General features: G+C 43.1%; 1 protein-coding gene across 4 annotated transcripts in view; it reads right to left on the bottom strand.

The window, feature by feature from the left end:
• Positions 1 to 12,181, bottom strand: part of KIF2A (kinesin family member 2A) — a 67,104-nt gene extending 54,923 nt beyond the window's left edge. For 2 of the 4 annotated variants that reach the window (XM_040262577.1, XM_040262579.1), the window contains exon 1: positions 11,851 to 12,181. In XM_040262577.1, the coding sequence (XP_040118511.1) occupies positions 11,851 to 11,914 (64 nt within the window). In that variant the 5' untranslated portion in view covers positions 11,915 to 12,181. The remainder of the gene's footprint in view (positions 1 to 11,850) is intronic. The other 2 variants (XM_040262578.1, XM_040262580.1) reach the window with 1 other exon arrangement.
• Positions 12,182 to 12,625: the final 444 nt, after the last annotated feature.

The following is a 12,625-nucleotide window of genomic DNA, read 5'->3' as shown; positions in this document are numbered from 1 at the left end:
TCAGGCTCCTCCCTCCATGGGATTTTCCAGGCAAGAATACTGGAGTGGGTTGCCATTTCCTTCTCCAGGAGATCTTCCCGACCCAGGGTTTGAACCCGGGTCTCCCGCGTTGTAGGCAGACGCTTTACCATCTGAGCCACGAGGGACGTTCATAATGTTGTGTTAATTTCCACTTTTTAAGGGACTTCCATACTGTTTTCCATAGTGGCTGCACCAACGTATATTCCCACCAACAGTGTCGGAGGGTTCCCTTTTCTCCACACCCTCTCCAGTATTTACTATTTGTAGACTTTCTGATGAGCATCACTCTTAACAAAACTACATCCCAACTTCTAGGGCCATGTTTAGTCAGCTCTCAACACTGGTTACAACTGATGGAAAGCAATGTGTAAAAATGCAGCACATATTATCCCCAAATAATTTCAAACAACAGTTTCATAAGAATAAAGATCACCAAATCTTAGATTGGCCCCCAAATAAACCAAGTATACCAGTGGACTCCTAGCAAGTAGGTATATTATAACTCCCTGACAATATAGTTGATCAAAAAGAAGCATTCTTCCACATGCCAGCATGTGTACTTGTCCAACTTGTGGAAGTCTGTGAGTGAGAGCCTAAACTGAGGCAATGCAGACAGTCTATTTTTTTTTTTTTTTTGGCCATGGAATGTGGGATCTTGGCTCCCTGACCAGGGATAGAACCTACATCTTCTGCATTGAAAGGACAGCATCCTAACTACTGGACCACCGGGGAAACCCCTAGAACTTCTTTTTCAGAAGAAATTATAGCCAGAGTACTTTCATTGGGTACAATAGCTATTTAATATTGTTATAACTAACAAAGCAGTCTTTTCTAGGGGGAAATCCTTTATTTACTCAAAGGGATCAGACAAAGGGACTCATAAGTCATGCTGCAAATGCTAGCTGGATTAATAAACACACCTGAAGGCAATCTCTACTACAGAAAGAAAAGTAAAAGCATTATTCAATGAATGATCTGACTTCCAATGCCTGGAACATTCATAGTACACAAAGAACTCTGAAGGAATTAAGAGACTAGAGGAATTACAGGCAGATCATCTATGTTCCAATCTCATGTGTGTTAGTCGCTCAGTCGTGTGTCTGACTCTTTGCAACCCCATGGGGTGTTGCCCACAAGGCTCCATCCATATGATTTTCCAGGCAAGAATACTGGAGTGGGTTGCCATTTCTGCTACTTTGTGTACGACCTTGGACAAGTCAATTTCCTCACTATAGAAAAATAAGCAAGTTTTGACCAATAGCAGTATTTCATTAGAGAGTTGTCTGTGCTTAAATTTTAAGACTTACCTCATTAATCAGGGTTTCAAATTTGTTCCAATTTCCTAAGAACCATTTAGGTAAATCACTATATCCATTTCTCTTTAGGCTGTCCATATGTAAACTTCAGGCTTAAAAATACCATGTTCCTCACCTTCCAAAATGTAATGCTGTTTACACGCCCAACTAAGTTTTCATAGCATGACACATAATTAGATTTCATATGCATATCTTAAGAGCACAAATTACCTAAAGTTTAACTAGAACAGGTAAACTCTTAAATTAAACCTTGGCCAATTTCAAGGAAGAAGCTTCTAGTACACTACTTGGACATTTGTTATAGTATTTGAATTATAACTCAAAATGTCTGTGGGCCAAAGTAAAGAGATGGAGCTAAAGCTGGTAAGCATTATCTGAATCCTCTCATTGCACTACAGCTCACTTAAAAACTGTCAGCAAACCCCAAGTCTCTCATATTGGCCAACAGACTAAACATAACAAAAATGAAGAGCAAAAATTTACCTTAACTGTAACCCTAGGGTTCTTATTCTTAAAATGTATAAATCCTTGTCATTAATGGGTCAATTATTTCAAGAGTAGCTCTGACTTAACCCCTAAAGCTTGCACCCACCTCCCTCCTTTAAAAGTAGTTTTAAGAGCAGTAGTTTTCAGAACTGTGCAGAAGGTACAGAAATCACCCATATATCCCTTGTCCCCACGTATTATAGCCTCCCATAATGTCAACATTCCACATTGGGAACACTTGTTACAATCAATGAATGTATACTGGCACATCATTGCTATTCAAAAGTACATATTTTACATTAGAGTTCACTCTTCATATTGTATCTTCTTTGAGTTTTGACAAATTTACAACATATAACCACCATTTCAGAATCATAAGGAATCATTTCATTGCCCCCAAAATCCACTGGGTTCTGTCTACTCATCCTTTGCTTTGTTGTTGTTCAGTTGCTGAGTTGTGTCCAACTCTCTGCCACCCCATGTACTGCAGCACACCAGGATTCCCTGTCCATCACTGTCTCCATTAAGTCAGTGATGCCATCCAACCATCTCATCCTCTGTCGTCCCTTTCTCCTTATGCCCTCAATCTTTCCCAGCACCAGGGTCTTTTCCAATGAGTCAGCTCTTTGCATCAGGTGGCCAAAGTATTAGAGCTTCAGCTTCAGCATCAGTCCTTCCAATGAATATTCATGGCTGGTTTCCTTTAGAATTGACTGATTTGATTTTGCTGTCCAAGGGACTCTCAAGAGTCTTCTCCAGCATCACAATTGGAAAGCATCAATTCTTTGGCACTCATCCTTTATGGTCCAACTTTGACATCTGTGCATGACTACTGAAAAAAACAATTTTTAACTCCTAAACTGCAAATAGTAGCTAAGAGATTCTAAATGCTGAAATGACATTCAGAATCTTGAGGATGAAAAGGGAAGGTAAAAGTCAGGGCAGAAAAAAATAGGCCAAATATAAGAGCAAAGGAAAAGTAAAGAAGAGCAGCTGCATTTTAAGCATCAAAACACTCCACCCTTTAAAGAGCCAAAGCCAGATCCTTTAAGTATGGTTTTTCCTTTCCATTCCCTTCTAGGAATTCTAAGAGGGTCTTGGCTAATACACTATAACTGAGTCTTCTTAAGTAGGCAAAGCAGTTATAGCTTAAGTAAATTCCTGATCTCCATATAAACATTGACTGGAAGTGACTCATACCTTAGACTTACTCACTTTTAAGATACTAGTGGCAAAACTATGAACACTCTTGAGCTGGATGCTCTTTGACGGCACACTGCACACCGGCTCTACAGTTCTCTATGCTGTATTCGTGAATAGGATTAGCTTGATTAAACAGACTGAAGAGATTTTATAACCCACACTCAGACTTTTCAAATGCTAAGTCCATTCTTTTCAACACATCTGCCCTTTATTCGGCACAAGTGATATATGCATACAGCATCAATTCTTTTTACAGTATTCTGTATCTCACCTGTTTCTTAATCATTGCTTACCCTCCTCGACTGATGCAATCTTAGCCTTGCTAGTTCTCATTTTCAGTACTTCTCTCCCTCTAATCTATCACTAATCACTAGCTAACTCCGACTACTGCTCTTAGGAGATTAAGTGCTATAGTAGTTTCCAAGTGTCCTAGAAGTTAACTCCAAGATGCATTACCTTACCTTTGCTGCCAAGTCTTTAATAAAGTGCCCCAGATTACTCCCCCTTTCTTCGTTTCCTCATCTATCTCCTTCTCGTTGTTCAAGCAGCTCAGTTGCTAAGTCATGTCCAACTCTTTGGACCCCCATGGACTGTAGCTTGCCAGGCTCCTTTGTCCACTGTGATTCCCAGGCAAGTATACTGGAGTGGGCTGCCATTTCCTTCTCCAGGGGATCTTCCCGGACCAGGGATCGAACCCATGTCTCCTGCATTGGCAGGCAGATTCTTTACCACCGAGCCACCAGGGAACCCCTACTATGCCAGGTTTAAATGCCCTTTACCTGACAGTCCTCCATTTCCAGCTCACATGTGGTGCCATATGCCTGGAATCCCTCATTCCCCCCAAGACAATCTACTGGTCATCTTCTGTCATTTTAACTTCACTTGCCATGAGGTCTTGTCAGTAGCATTTTATGTTAGAAAATGCTACTTTTTCTAACATAATGGATCATAACTCTGGGTGTATACTTGAATCATCAATGTGTATGAAGCTGTTTCACCAGTGGCGTTGTCTTAAATACTGAGGTCCTGGCTTCATATCAGACCAATTAAAACAGAATCTCTGGGCAAGTACCCAGATACTGATGGTGATAGGTGGGGAGTTGTTTACATTTGGTTGTTTTTTCCAAAGCCCTACATGTGATTTTAAAAAGCTATCAGGGACATGAACCACTACATTAACTCTACCCAGGCTAGAAACAGAACTCCCATAACATTTATGTTCCCTAAACATATCTACATCCCTAAAATACACTTACTACATAGCCTTGACCAACACATATAATGTGAATATCTAAAATAATCTGTCATTAGGCTTAAACACCTTACAGTAGTTTATACACTCAAGTGTAGGGTTTCGCTTTTGTAAAATGGGGAAGATACTGCATACATTATAGGGATATAACAAAAGTCAAATAAGATACTGGATATTATACACTTAGCAAAACAACTGAATTATAAAAGGTACAAACGTTAAACCCCTTCAGGTATCAAGAATAACATGTTGATGCACTTTTTAAGAAACAAAACTTAAGTGGCAGAATGGAAGACATAGCTATCTGGATGAGGCCGAGTAGGTAGCTCCTGGCCAAGAGCTTTAATCAAAGGGTTCATTCATAGTATACACACTGGACAAATTTTTACCGCAAAAATGTCCCATCTTGATGCAAACTTTCCTTTAGAAAATCCTATTTAGGTGAAATCTGGTTAAAATTAATGCCAAAAACCAATTTTAAAAAAACCTGGAGACAGTTTTCGAAAGTAAGTAAAACACAGCCCAGGGACAGGCCTGATTCTTACAGTCCCTTGGCCACACCGTGTGAGGAGGCTGTTTTCAAATTACACAGAAGCGCAGGCAGCTGGCTCTATCTGCTTCCTTGGTCCCTGCATTTACAAGCATCCCAACACAGGATATCCAGAGAGGAACCTGCTGCCAGGGACTGGTCTGCCAGAAATTTAAAATGGAAAAAACTTTACTCCTTTAGATATCAAAACAAAGATTAAAAGGCATAAAGTAAAAATTTCAAATGAATATTAGAGAATAGAAAAAAGGCTAGGAATGACAAATAATGCCAATTTCAACTGACTGACAAGGGCTACCAGGACTGGTGGTGCTGTATTTTAAGAAGAATTCTGAGAGTGAATACATTGGTTCATCAGGGAAGCATGCCATGAGAGATAATGGATACTGTCACGGGCAGAGGACATGAAAGGGGCAGCATGTATGACATATATTTTCCATCCAGAAGACTCATAACTTAGAGTGTAATCTAAGAATCCGTATCAAAAAAGGTAAGTGGTAATGATGTACACACAGAATAGCATAGTTCTATTAGCATTAATCATACTATGTAAAAATCATTTGTTTCTGAGGGCAGGAACTTCAACACCTGTCAGAATGCCTTATATGCAACTATGAACAAAGGCATATTTCGGGCTTCCCTGGTGGCTCAGTGGTAAAGAAACTGCCTGCCAACGCAGGAAACACAGGCTTGATCCCTGATTCAGGAAGACCCCAAAAGCCACAGAACAACGCAGCTGGTGTGCTACACCTGCTGAGCCTGCGCTCTAGAGCCCACGAGTCGCAACTCCTGAGCCCACCTGCTGCAGCTACTGAGGTCCGTATGCCCTAGAGCCCGTGCTCCCCAACAAGAGGAGTCACCACAACCAGAGAGAAGCCCGCGCAGCAACGAAGACCCGGCACAGCCAAACATAAACATCTTTTAAGGCATACTGAATTAACTCTGTAATAAGGAAACAAAGAATTATGAGATCACATTATTTTGTGATATGGCATAATCACTTAAGGTCTATACACAAAAATACTCTCACACTCTAGTAAACGCCCATTTGAACAGCAAGCTGATTGCAGTAGGTACGGAGAAAAATACGCAATACCCCAAATGGGAAAGGCCCGGACTAGATTTAGAAGTGCAACTGTTAGAAGGGACACTCCTCTCCTCATTTTACTCTTGAGTGTGTGTGCTCAGTTGGTCAGTCATGTCTGAGCGCGCCATGGACTGTAGCCAGCCAGGCTCCTCTGTCCACGGAATTTTCCAGACAAGAATACTGGAGTGGATTGCCATTTCCTCCTCCACAGGATCTTCCCAACACAGGGATCAAACGCGCGTCTCTTGCATCTCCTGCATTAGCAGGCGGATTCTTTACCACTAGTGCCACTTGGGAAGCCTTTACCCTTGGGAGATAGTAGCAAAAAGTTAAATGAAAGGATAACCAACAATGAAAGGACACTCCATTTCAGTTTGTGTAAGCTTTCACTAGACATATCCCATGATCAGTAATTTGTATTTAGTTCTCATACACACAGTATATGGCACAGCATCCACTATGTGTAATTAAGCACTTAAATGCTTAACATGGTGAGGTTCTAACATCTATTTTCACTTAGACACTATAATAATATTAGTACTATTTTAATTATAAGAGTTAGTGTGTGACAGAAGGGCTACCCTCCTATATTTGCTCTGGACCACAAGAGTGAAAAACAAGTTTTACCCAGGATTTAAAAACTGTATCTATTCTCAAGCTCAAAACTACAATCTCAAAACAAGCAAACAGCCTAAAAGATTACTTCAAGGTACAGGATAGAGGTGTTAAAAGCAAAGTGGGTGGTTAATTCTAAGAATTAAGCTTTGCAAAAGATAAGTGTAATATTAATGACAAGCATACTTGTGACTAGAAAGATTGGGTCTGGATGATCTCTCAAGGAATCTTGGTCTGGATTTTCCATACTTGTACCTTCTTCCTACAAGTATGGAAATGAGCTTAATTGGCTCTTTGCTATTTTCTCTAGATATTTAAAAAATTATCACACACAAAACAACAGACAGCCTTTCCTCACAGTTCGAAAATTTCTGTCACAAAATTCAAGTGACTAGGCAAAGAATATAGATTTCTTTCTGTGGTAGTTCTGGAAGCAACAAGTGACAGACTATTGAAAAGGGGCTTTAAAGCCTTAGATTCAAGAATCTTAACACTTATAGTTAATACAATATGAGAAATCAATTTGATCTCACCTGTTGGGCAAATTTAAGCAACATTACTAACTGTAGGTTATCTAAAGCTAAAGAGGCTTTTATATCTCAAAAAAGAAAAAAACAATCAAAGTACACAAAGTGATAAACTTCATACTATCATCAGCAAACATTTGCCAGCATCTAAAGAGAGCTGGGAGCAAAAGGACTCAGGTTTTGGTCCAAGTCAAGCGTCTTTATTAACCATATGATCTTGGCAAGTTCTCCAACCTCAGATTCTTCACCTATAAAGCAATGAATCTGCCAGCCAATTACCCTACTTACCTCACAGGGTTTCTAGGAGGATCCAGGTAGATAACCTATTTGAAAAATTATGAAGACCTAAAATATATAACCAACATCATGCTAATCACCATGTAAAAAGAAATCATTAATCCACAATTCTGCTTTACTGAACATGCCAATGCCTTTGAGTGTGTGGATCACAACAAACTGTAAAAAATTCTTAAAGAGATGGGAACACCAGACCACCTGACCTGCCTCCTGAGAAATCTGTATGCAGGTCAAGAAGCAACAGTTAGAACTGGACATGGAACAACAGACTGGTCCCAAATAGGGAAAGGAGTACATCAAGGCTGTATATTGTCACCCTGATGCTGGGAAAGATTGAAGGCAGGAGAAGGGGATGACAGAGGATGAGATGGTTGGATGGCATCACCGACTCGATGGACATGAGTTTGAGTAAGCTTCAGGAGTTTGTGATAGACAGGGAAGCCTGGCGTACTCGAGTCCACGGGGTCGCAAAGAGTCGGACATGACTGAGCAAGTGAACTGACCTGAACTGAATCCACAATTCCCTCCATTCCACTCAATCCATAATCAAAATCACATAATTGTTCCAAAAGGACTATACTGCTATGTGGTTCATTTTAATTAACTAAATCACAGTCTATTCTCTAAAAGCCTGTCTAATGACATGGAAAAATAAACAAGCAGAAGAATAAATGTGGCAAAATAGGTAGCGAATTAGGTCACTAAAATCTTTTCTAAGATGGCCTGCCCTAAAGTTCAAGATTCCTGATGGGTCCTTTGAAATCTTCTTTCCTCTGGATTTCAGATGCTTAATTAAAGCACTCTCTTCACTGTTTAATTAAGAAAAAGATGTATTTTTCCCCTCACAATTTTTGAGTTTTGTGACCTAGTAAACATACCACAACACTTTTTACTGGATCATTCCAACTGGGCTCTGTAACGCTGCTCTCCAGTGGCTTTCCCATGAGTGAGAAGCAATTTCCTACTTCTTAACTGGGCTAGAGAAAGCTGTATATGGTTCCCAAATAATAGAGAATTCTTCCTTTCCTGTCACAGTTGTTGATACTCTGGTTTCTATGCTACATTAAGCCAAGTTCTTGGCTTCTACTGTATGAATCTAGACAAGTCACTTACAGTAACTTGGGACTCAGTTTCCACATCTTTAAAAATGAGAACTTGATTATCTCCAAGGATCTGTCTGGTTGAAATAGTGTATGATTCTCTTCAGATCACATTTATCAATTATGTGTCCAAGATACCTCGAAGAATAATTCCATCGTGGCTGCAGCTTCCAAATATGCAAAACATTTCTCATCACTCCCCCAGCCTCCAAAGGATAGTCAAAGCTACTGTAGAACAAATAAGAAATAATTTAACAGTGCAGTTTTTTTTGTGTGTGTGGTCTCCTACCTAGCTACACAACAGTTAACATTGCAGTTTTTAGAGTCATTAGATTTCAAAAAGAAACTGAATCAGAAAGATAATAGAAAGACACATACAAGAAAACAAACACTGAGTGTTCATTTCCAGAAACCAGTCCAATCTCATACCAGGTTATTTCCTGTGGGTAGGACTTATCTTAGGAGCCCAAGCCTAACCTCTGTCACTTCTAATCTGAGGATACCAAAACAGTCAGTAAGCCTTGCTAAATCACTCAATTTCAATCAACATTGGGAATCTTGAACTAAGAGGCCTGTATGAGGCACTGGGGTGGGGGCGGGGGAGCAGAATAAGGAAGTGGCAGCACAGGATGAACATGGATGGAGCTGTTTTCCTTCCAGGTAAGATTCTGTCGTAATGATTAATCAAAACAATGTTAGAAAACGAAGTCCAATAATGAGTGATTCACTCAAAAACTATATGCAAGGAACTCATCGAGGAGCAAATGAATTCTGGGAATTTAAAATCCTGTAATGCCCAGGCTGTGGCTGAAGTGGGAGTGGGCAGTCTGCCATCCATCAATAGCATTCTCCAAACCACCCCTTCTCTGGTGCAGTCTGAAAACATAATATTAAGAAAAATGTACCCAAACATTAATACTTAAGGAAATATGCTGTCTCATGAGTCTCCTAATGACTTAGGAATTCAGTGACTGACTGGCCATCCAGTTTTAGTAATCAATGAAAACATATTGGGAGTTAGTTTTGAGCAGGATGTTGAAAGATACTAACAAGTCCACATTAATTACCTGGAAATATATATTTTTTTAATATATGAGCATCACGGATGGGAGAAGCATGCTCAGAAACAAGGACAAGGATCACCACTTAGCAAGCATGCAGAGAAACATCAAATCACCAGTGAACAGCAGTGCAGAACAGCCCTTCTTCACTCACGTGGTTTCCACTGTCTCAGGCATTACATTAGTGCTCATCCAACTACAAAGTTTATTTCTGTTACAATGATCAGTCATGTTTTATCCAAACAGATACACCATAGAAATGGGAGTAAACAAAACAGCTTCTTTAAAGTGAAAAAGGGAAGGCTTTAGGTGAGTCTCCCAGACATCAATTTCTACTGTGAAACAGCACTACCAATGCAAATGACCATTCCCTTAACTTCTCTGCTTATCTGCTACCTTCAACTCTACTATGCACTTGAGGAACATAAATACATACATGACTGTAAATTAAGATGAGATACACTGTAATGATTTCCATTATTTCTCAAGGGCAAACTGCTTTGAAATGTGATTTTAGGTTACTAGCACTTATGTAAGAACACAAAGCTCTTAGATGTCTGGGTTTCTGGTATAGGCAGAAGATGAAGGCAGAAAGAGTACTAAATATAGTACTAAATAAAGAATATCCTAGAATCCCCCCAAAACCAAAACTGTTTCCAGTCTGACACATTTAAAAAAATGTGAGCCCAGAAAACAAAATTAACCAAACCTTTCAAGTATCATGATACTTTTTCTGATAACTTCTATAGTTAAACCTACAATCACAGTTAAAACTCTTAGAATGTAAAGAACTCACACATTTTATTGCTTCTCCCCCAAATTTTAAATAATATACATAAACCCTACTTTTACTAGTATACAGTGAACCTGCATTTACCTAAAAATGAAATTACAGTAACAGCACAGCTTAAGGAAAGCAATTAGAAGAGAAAATATGAAGAAACCCCAACCAAAGTAAAAGACACATCTCTTTCCCGTTAGTGTTATGGGTAACTTCTAAAGGTCTATGTGTTATAATTTATCTTTTCACATACTGCATAATAATGTTGACACAAATTATGTCAGATATAAGGAAAGGGAAAAAAATCATTAGCTGGACAGGGTCTTCTAATATATGTTATCACAGATAAACAAGACAGTCAATCTAAGCTTCACATAACTTGGTCAAACCTGGTAGAAGCCTCTCGGTAGAGGCTGTAGATGAGACAGCGATAGTTACCATTGACTAGGCTAAACGATAATAAGCCATAACCTAAAGGCACAGGATAAGATACACTGCACGCCTCTCGGTATTACACACCTCTACTTCGCTCAATGTTTGGACTGAAACATACTTTTACCCGCCTCCATGCGTTTTCTCCTTTACAATATAAATTATTTCCAAACCTGGCTGGCTAGGGGCGTAAAACATTTTCCCCAAGAGAAACCTATAGAAAGAGACACAAGCCTAGGGCTTTTTCTCTCTTTATAATTTTAATTAGGCATGTGCCTCCACCTCGTCTCACACTTTTCTCTGGGTTACCTATCAGGAGGGTGTGAGAATATAAACACCCGGTCGTCCACCCCCACCCTCTCAGGAGTGCCTCGCACAGACAAGGATCATCCTGCTCCTTCCCTTTTAGTCTCATCACCTTTGAGAAGCTTATCGAATACTTCTTCCCTTCGCTCCCCCACCCTTATTCATGGCTGAGCACCACAGGCTCCCCATCCTTCTTCCAAGGAAGGGACTGGCAAAAAAGAAAGAGGCATGCTTGAGAAATTAAAGACGAAGAAACCTGACAACCAAACAGTTTAAACCAATGGGGTTGGCCTTTCTCTCCCACCTTGGCCTCGGACCAGTAGTCGGTTCCCTAAATGCTGAAATCTCTGGTCTTCACGTTCTCCCCACCCCCATCCCCTCAGAGATGAGGCCGGAAAATGAAAAGGCCGGGGTGAGCCGCGAGGCTGGGTCAATCCTATCGGAGCCTGGGGTCCCCGGGCGGCGGTCCCCGGGGAGGATGGAGATCGCGGGGGAGGAGCGGGGGGTCCCCCCGACCGGGGCCCCCCCGACCAGAGACCCTCCGACGCACCCACCCGAAGACCCCCGGGCCCTTCCCCGTCGGCCTCCCCCGGGCCCAGCCTCCCGCAGGGCCCCTCCCCGGCCCGGCACTGCAGCGGCACCCGGGGCGGACCCCAAGCTGGCCTCACTCGCACACACGCCACAACACAAAAGCGCCGCGGCCGCCGCCTTCCCGCCCCCACAGCCCGGCGGAGCAATCAATGAGGCGGCCGGCGCCCGCGTCTCCGCCGCGCACAGCCGACAGCGGGGCCAGACGGCAGGGGCGGCGGCGAGGCTCACCATCGCTCCGCTTGATCTCCACGTAAATCCCGATCTGGATCTTGCCGAAGTTGGCCGTTGCCATCACCTCATCTGGAGCAGCGGCGGCGGGCCGAGGGAGGGGGATCAGAGGGCGGAAAAGGCGGGGAGGGGGCGGGGTAGGTGCGGGAGGGGGAGCGGTTGCCCGCGGCCGCGCCGGCCCGGGCGACAGCGTGAACGCGAGCAGGGGCCGCGAGGAGCAGCGGCGGACTGGCAGGCAGAGGCCCCGGGCCTGCAGGCCGGCGGGAGGACGCGCACGCCGGGGCGTCGGGGTGAAGCGAGGGCCGGGGCGGTGCGGCGCGGCGGCGCGGGGGAGAGTGGGAGGGCCCGCACCGCCGGCCCAAAAGCCGACGCTGGGGAGGCGGGGCGCCGCGCGCCTGCGCAGAGCGTGCCTCCCGCGTCTTTTCCCGGTCGGCCCGCCTTGCCCCGCTGCCTGCAGGCGGCCCCGCCCAGCTCCACGGCTGGGAGGGCGGCGGCCGAGGCTAGGCTGGCGGAGGGAGCGGAGCGCGCGCGGCAAGGCCCTCGGGGAGCCTGCGTCTAGTTTGATTTCTGCGCGCGGCCTGGAAGAGGCGGGAATCTGCGCTTCCAAGAACTTGCACTGTTGCTGGAATGGATTAAGCTCCTTGCGGTTTCTGGGCTTTCCGGCTGGAGCGCGAGGCTGGGGGATGTGCATTTAGGGGTCGGCCATTGATAGCATGGGTTCAGTGTCTCATCTGACAGTGTCACCGCCATTGCTTCTTAGAGGTGGTCTGTGCGA

Source organism: Oryx dammah, unplaced genomic scaffold (assembly GCF_014754425.2).
Source record: "Oryx dammah isolate SB20612 unplaced genomic scaffold, SCBI_Odam_1.1 HiC_scaffold_20, whole genome shotgun sequence".
Classification (NCBI taxonomy): domain Eukaryota; kingdom Metazoa; phylum Chordata; class Mammalia; order Artiodactyla; family Bovidae; genus Oryx; species Oryx dammah.
This window is presented reverse-complemented; position numbering and strand designations above follow the sequence as displayed.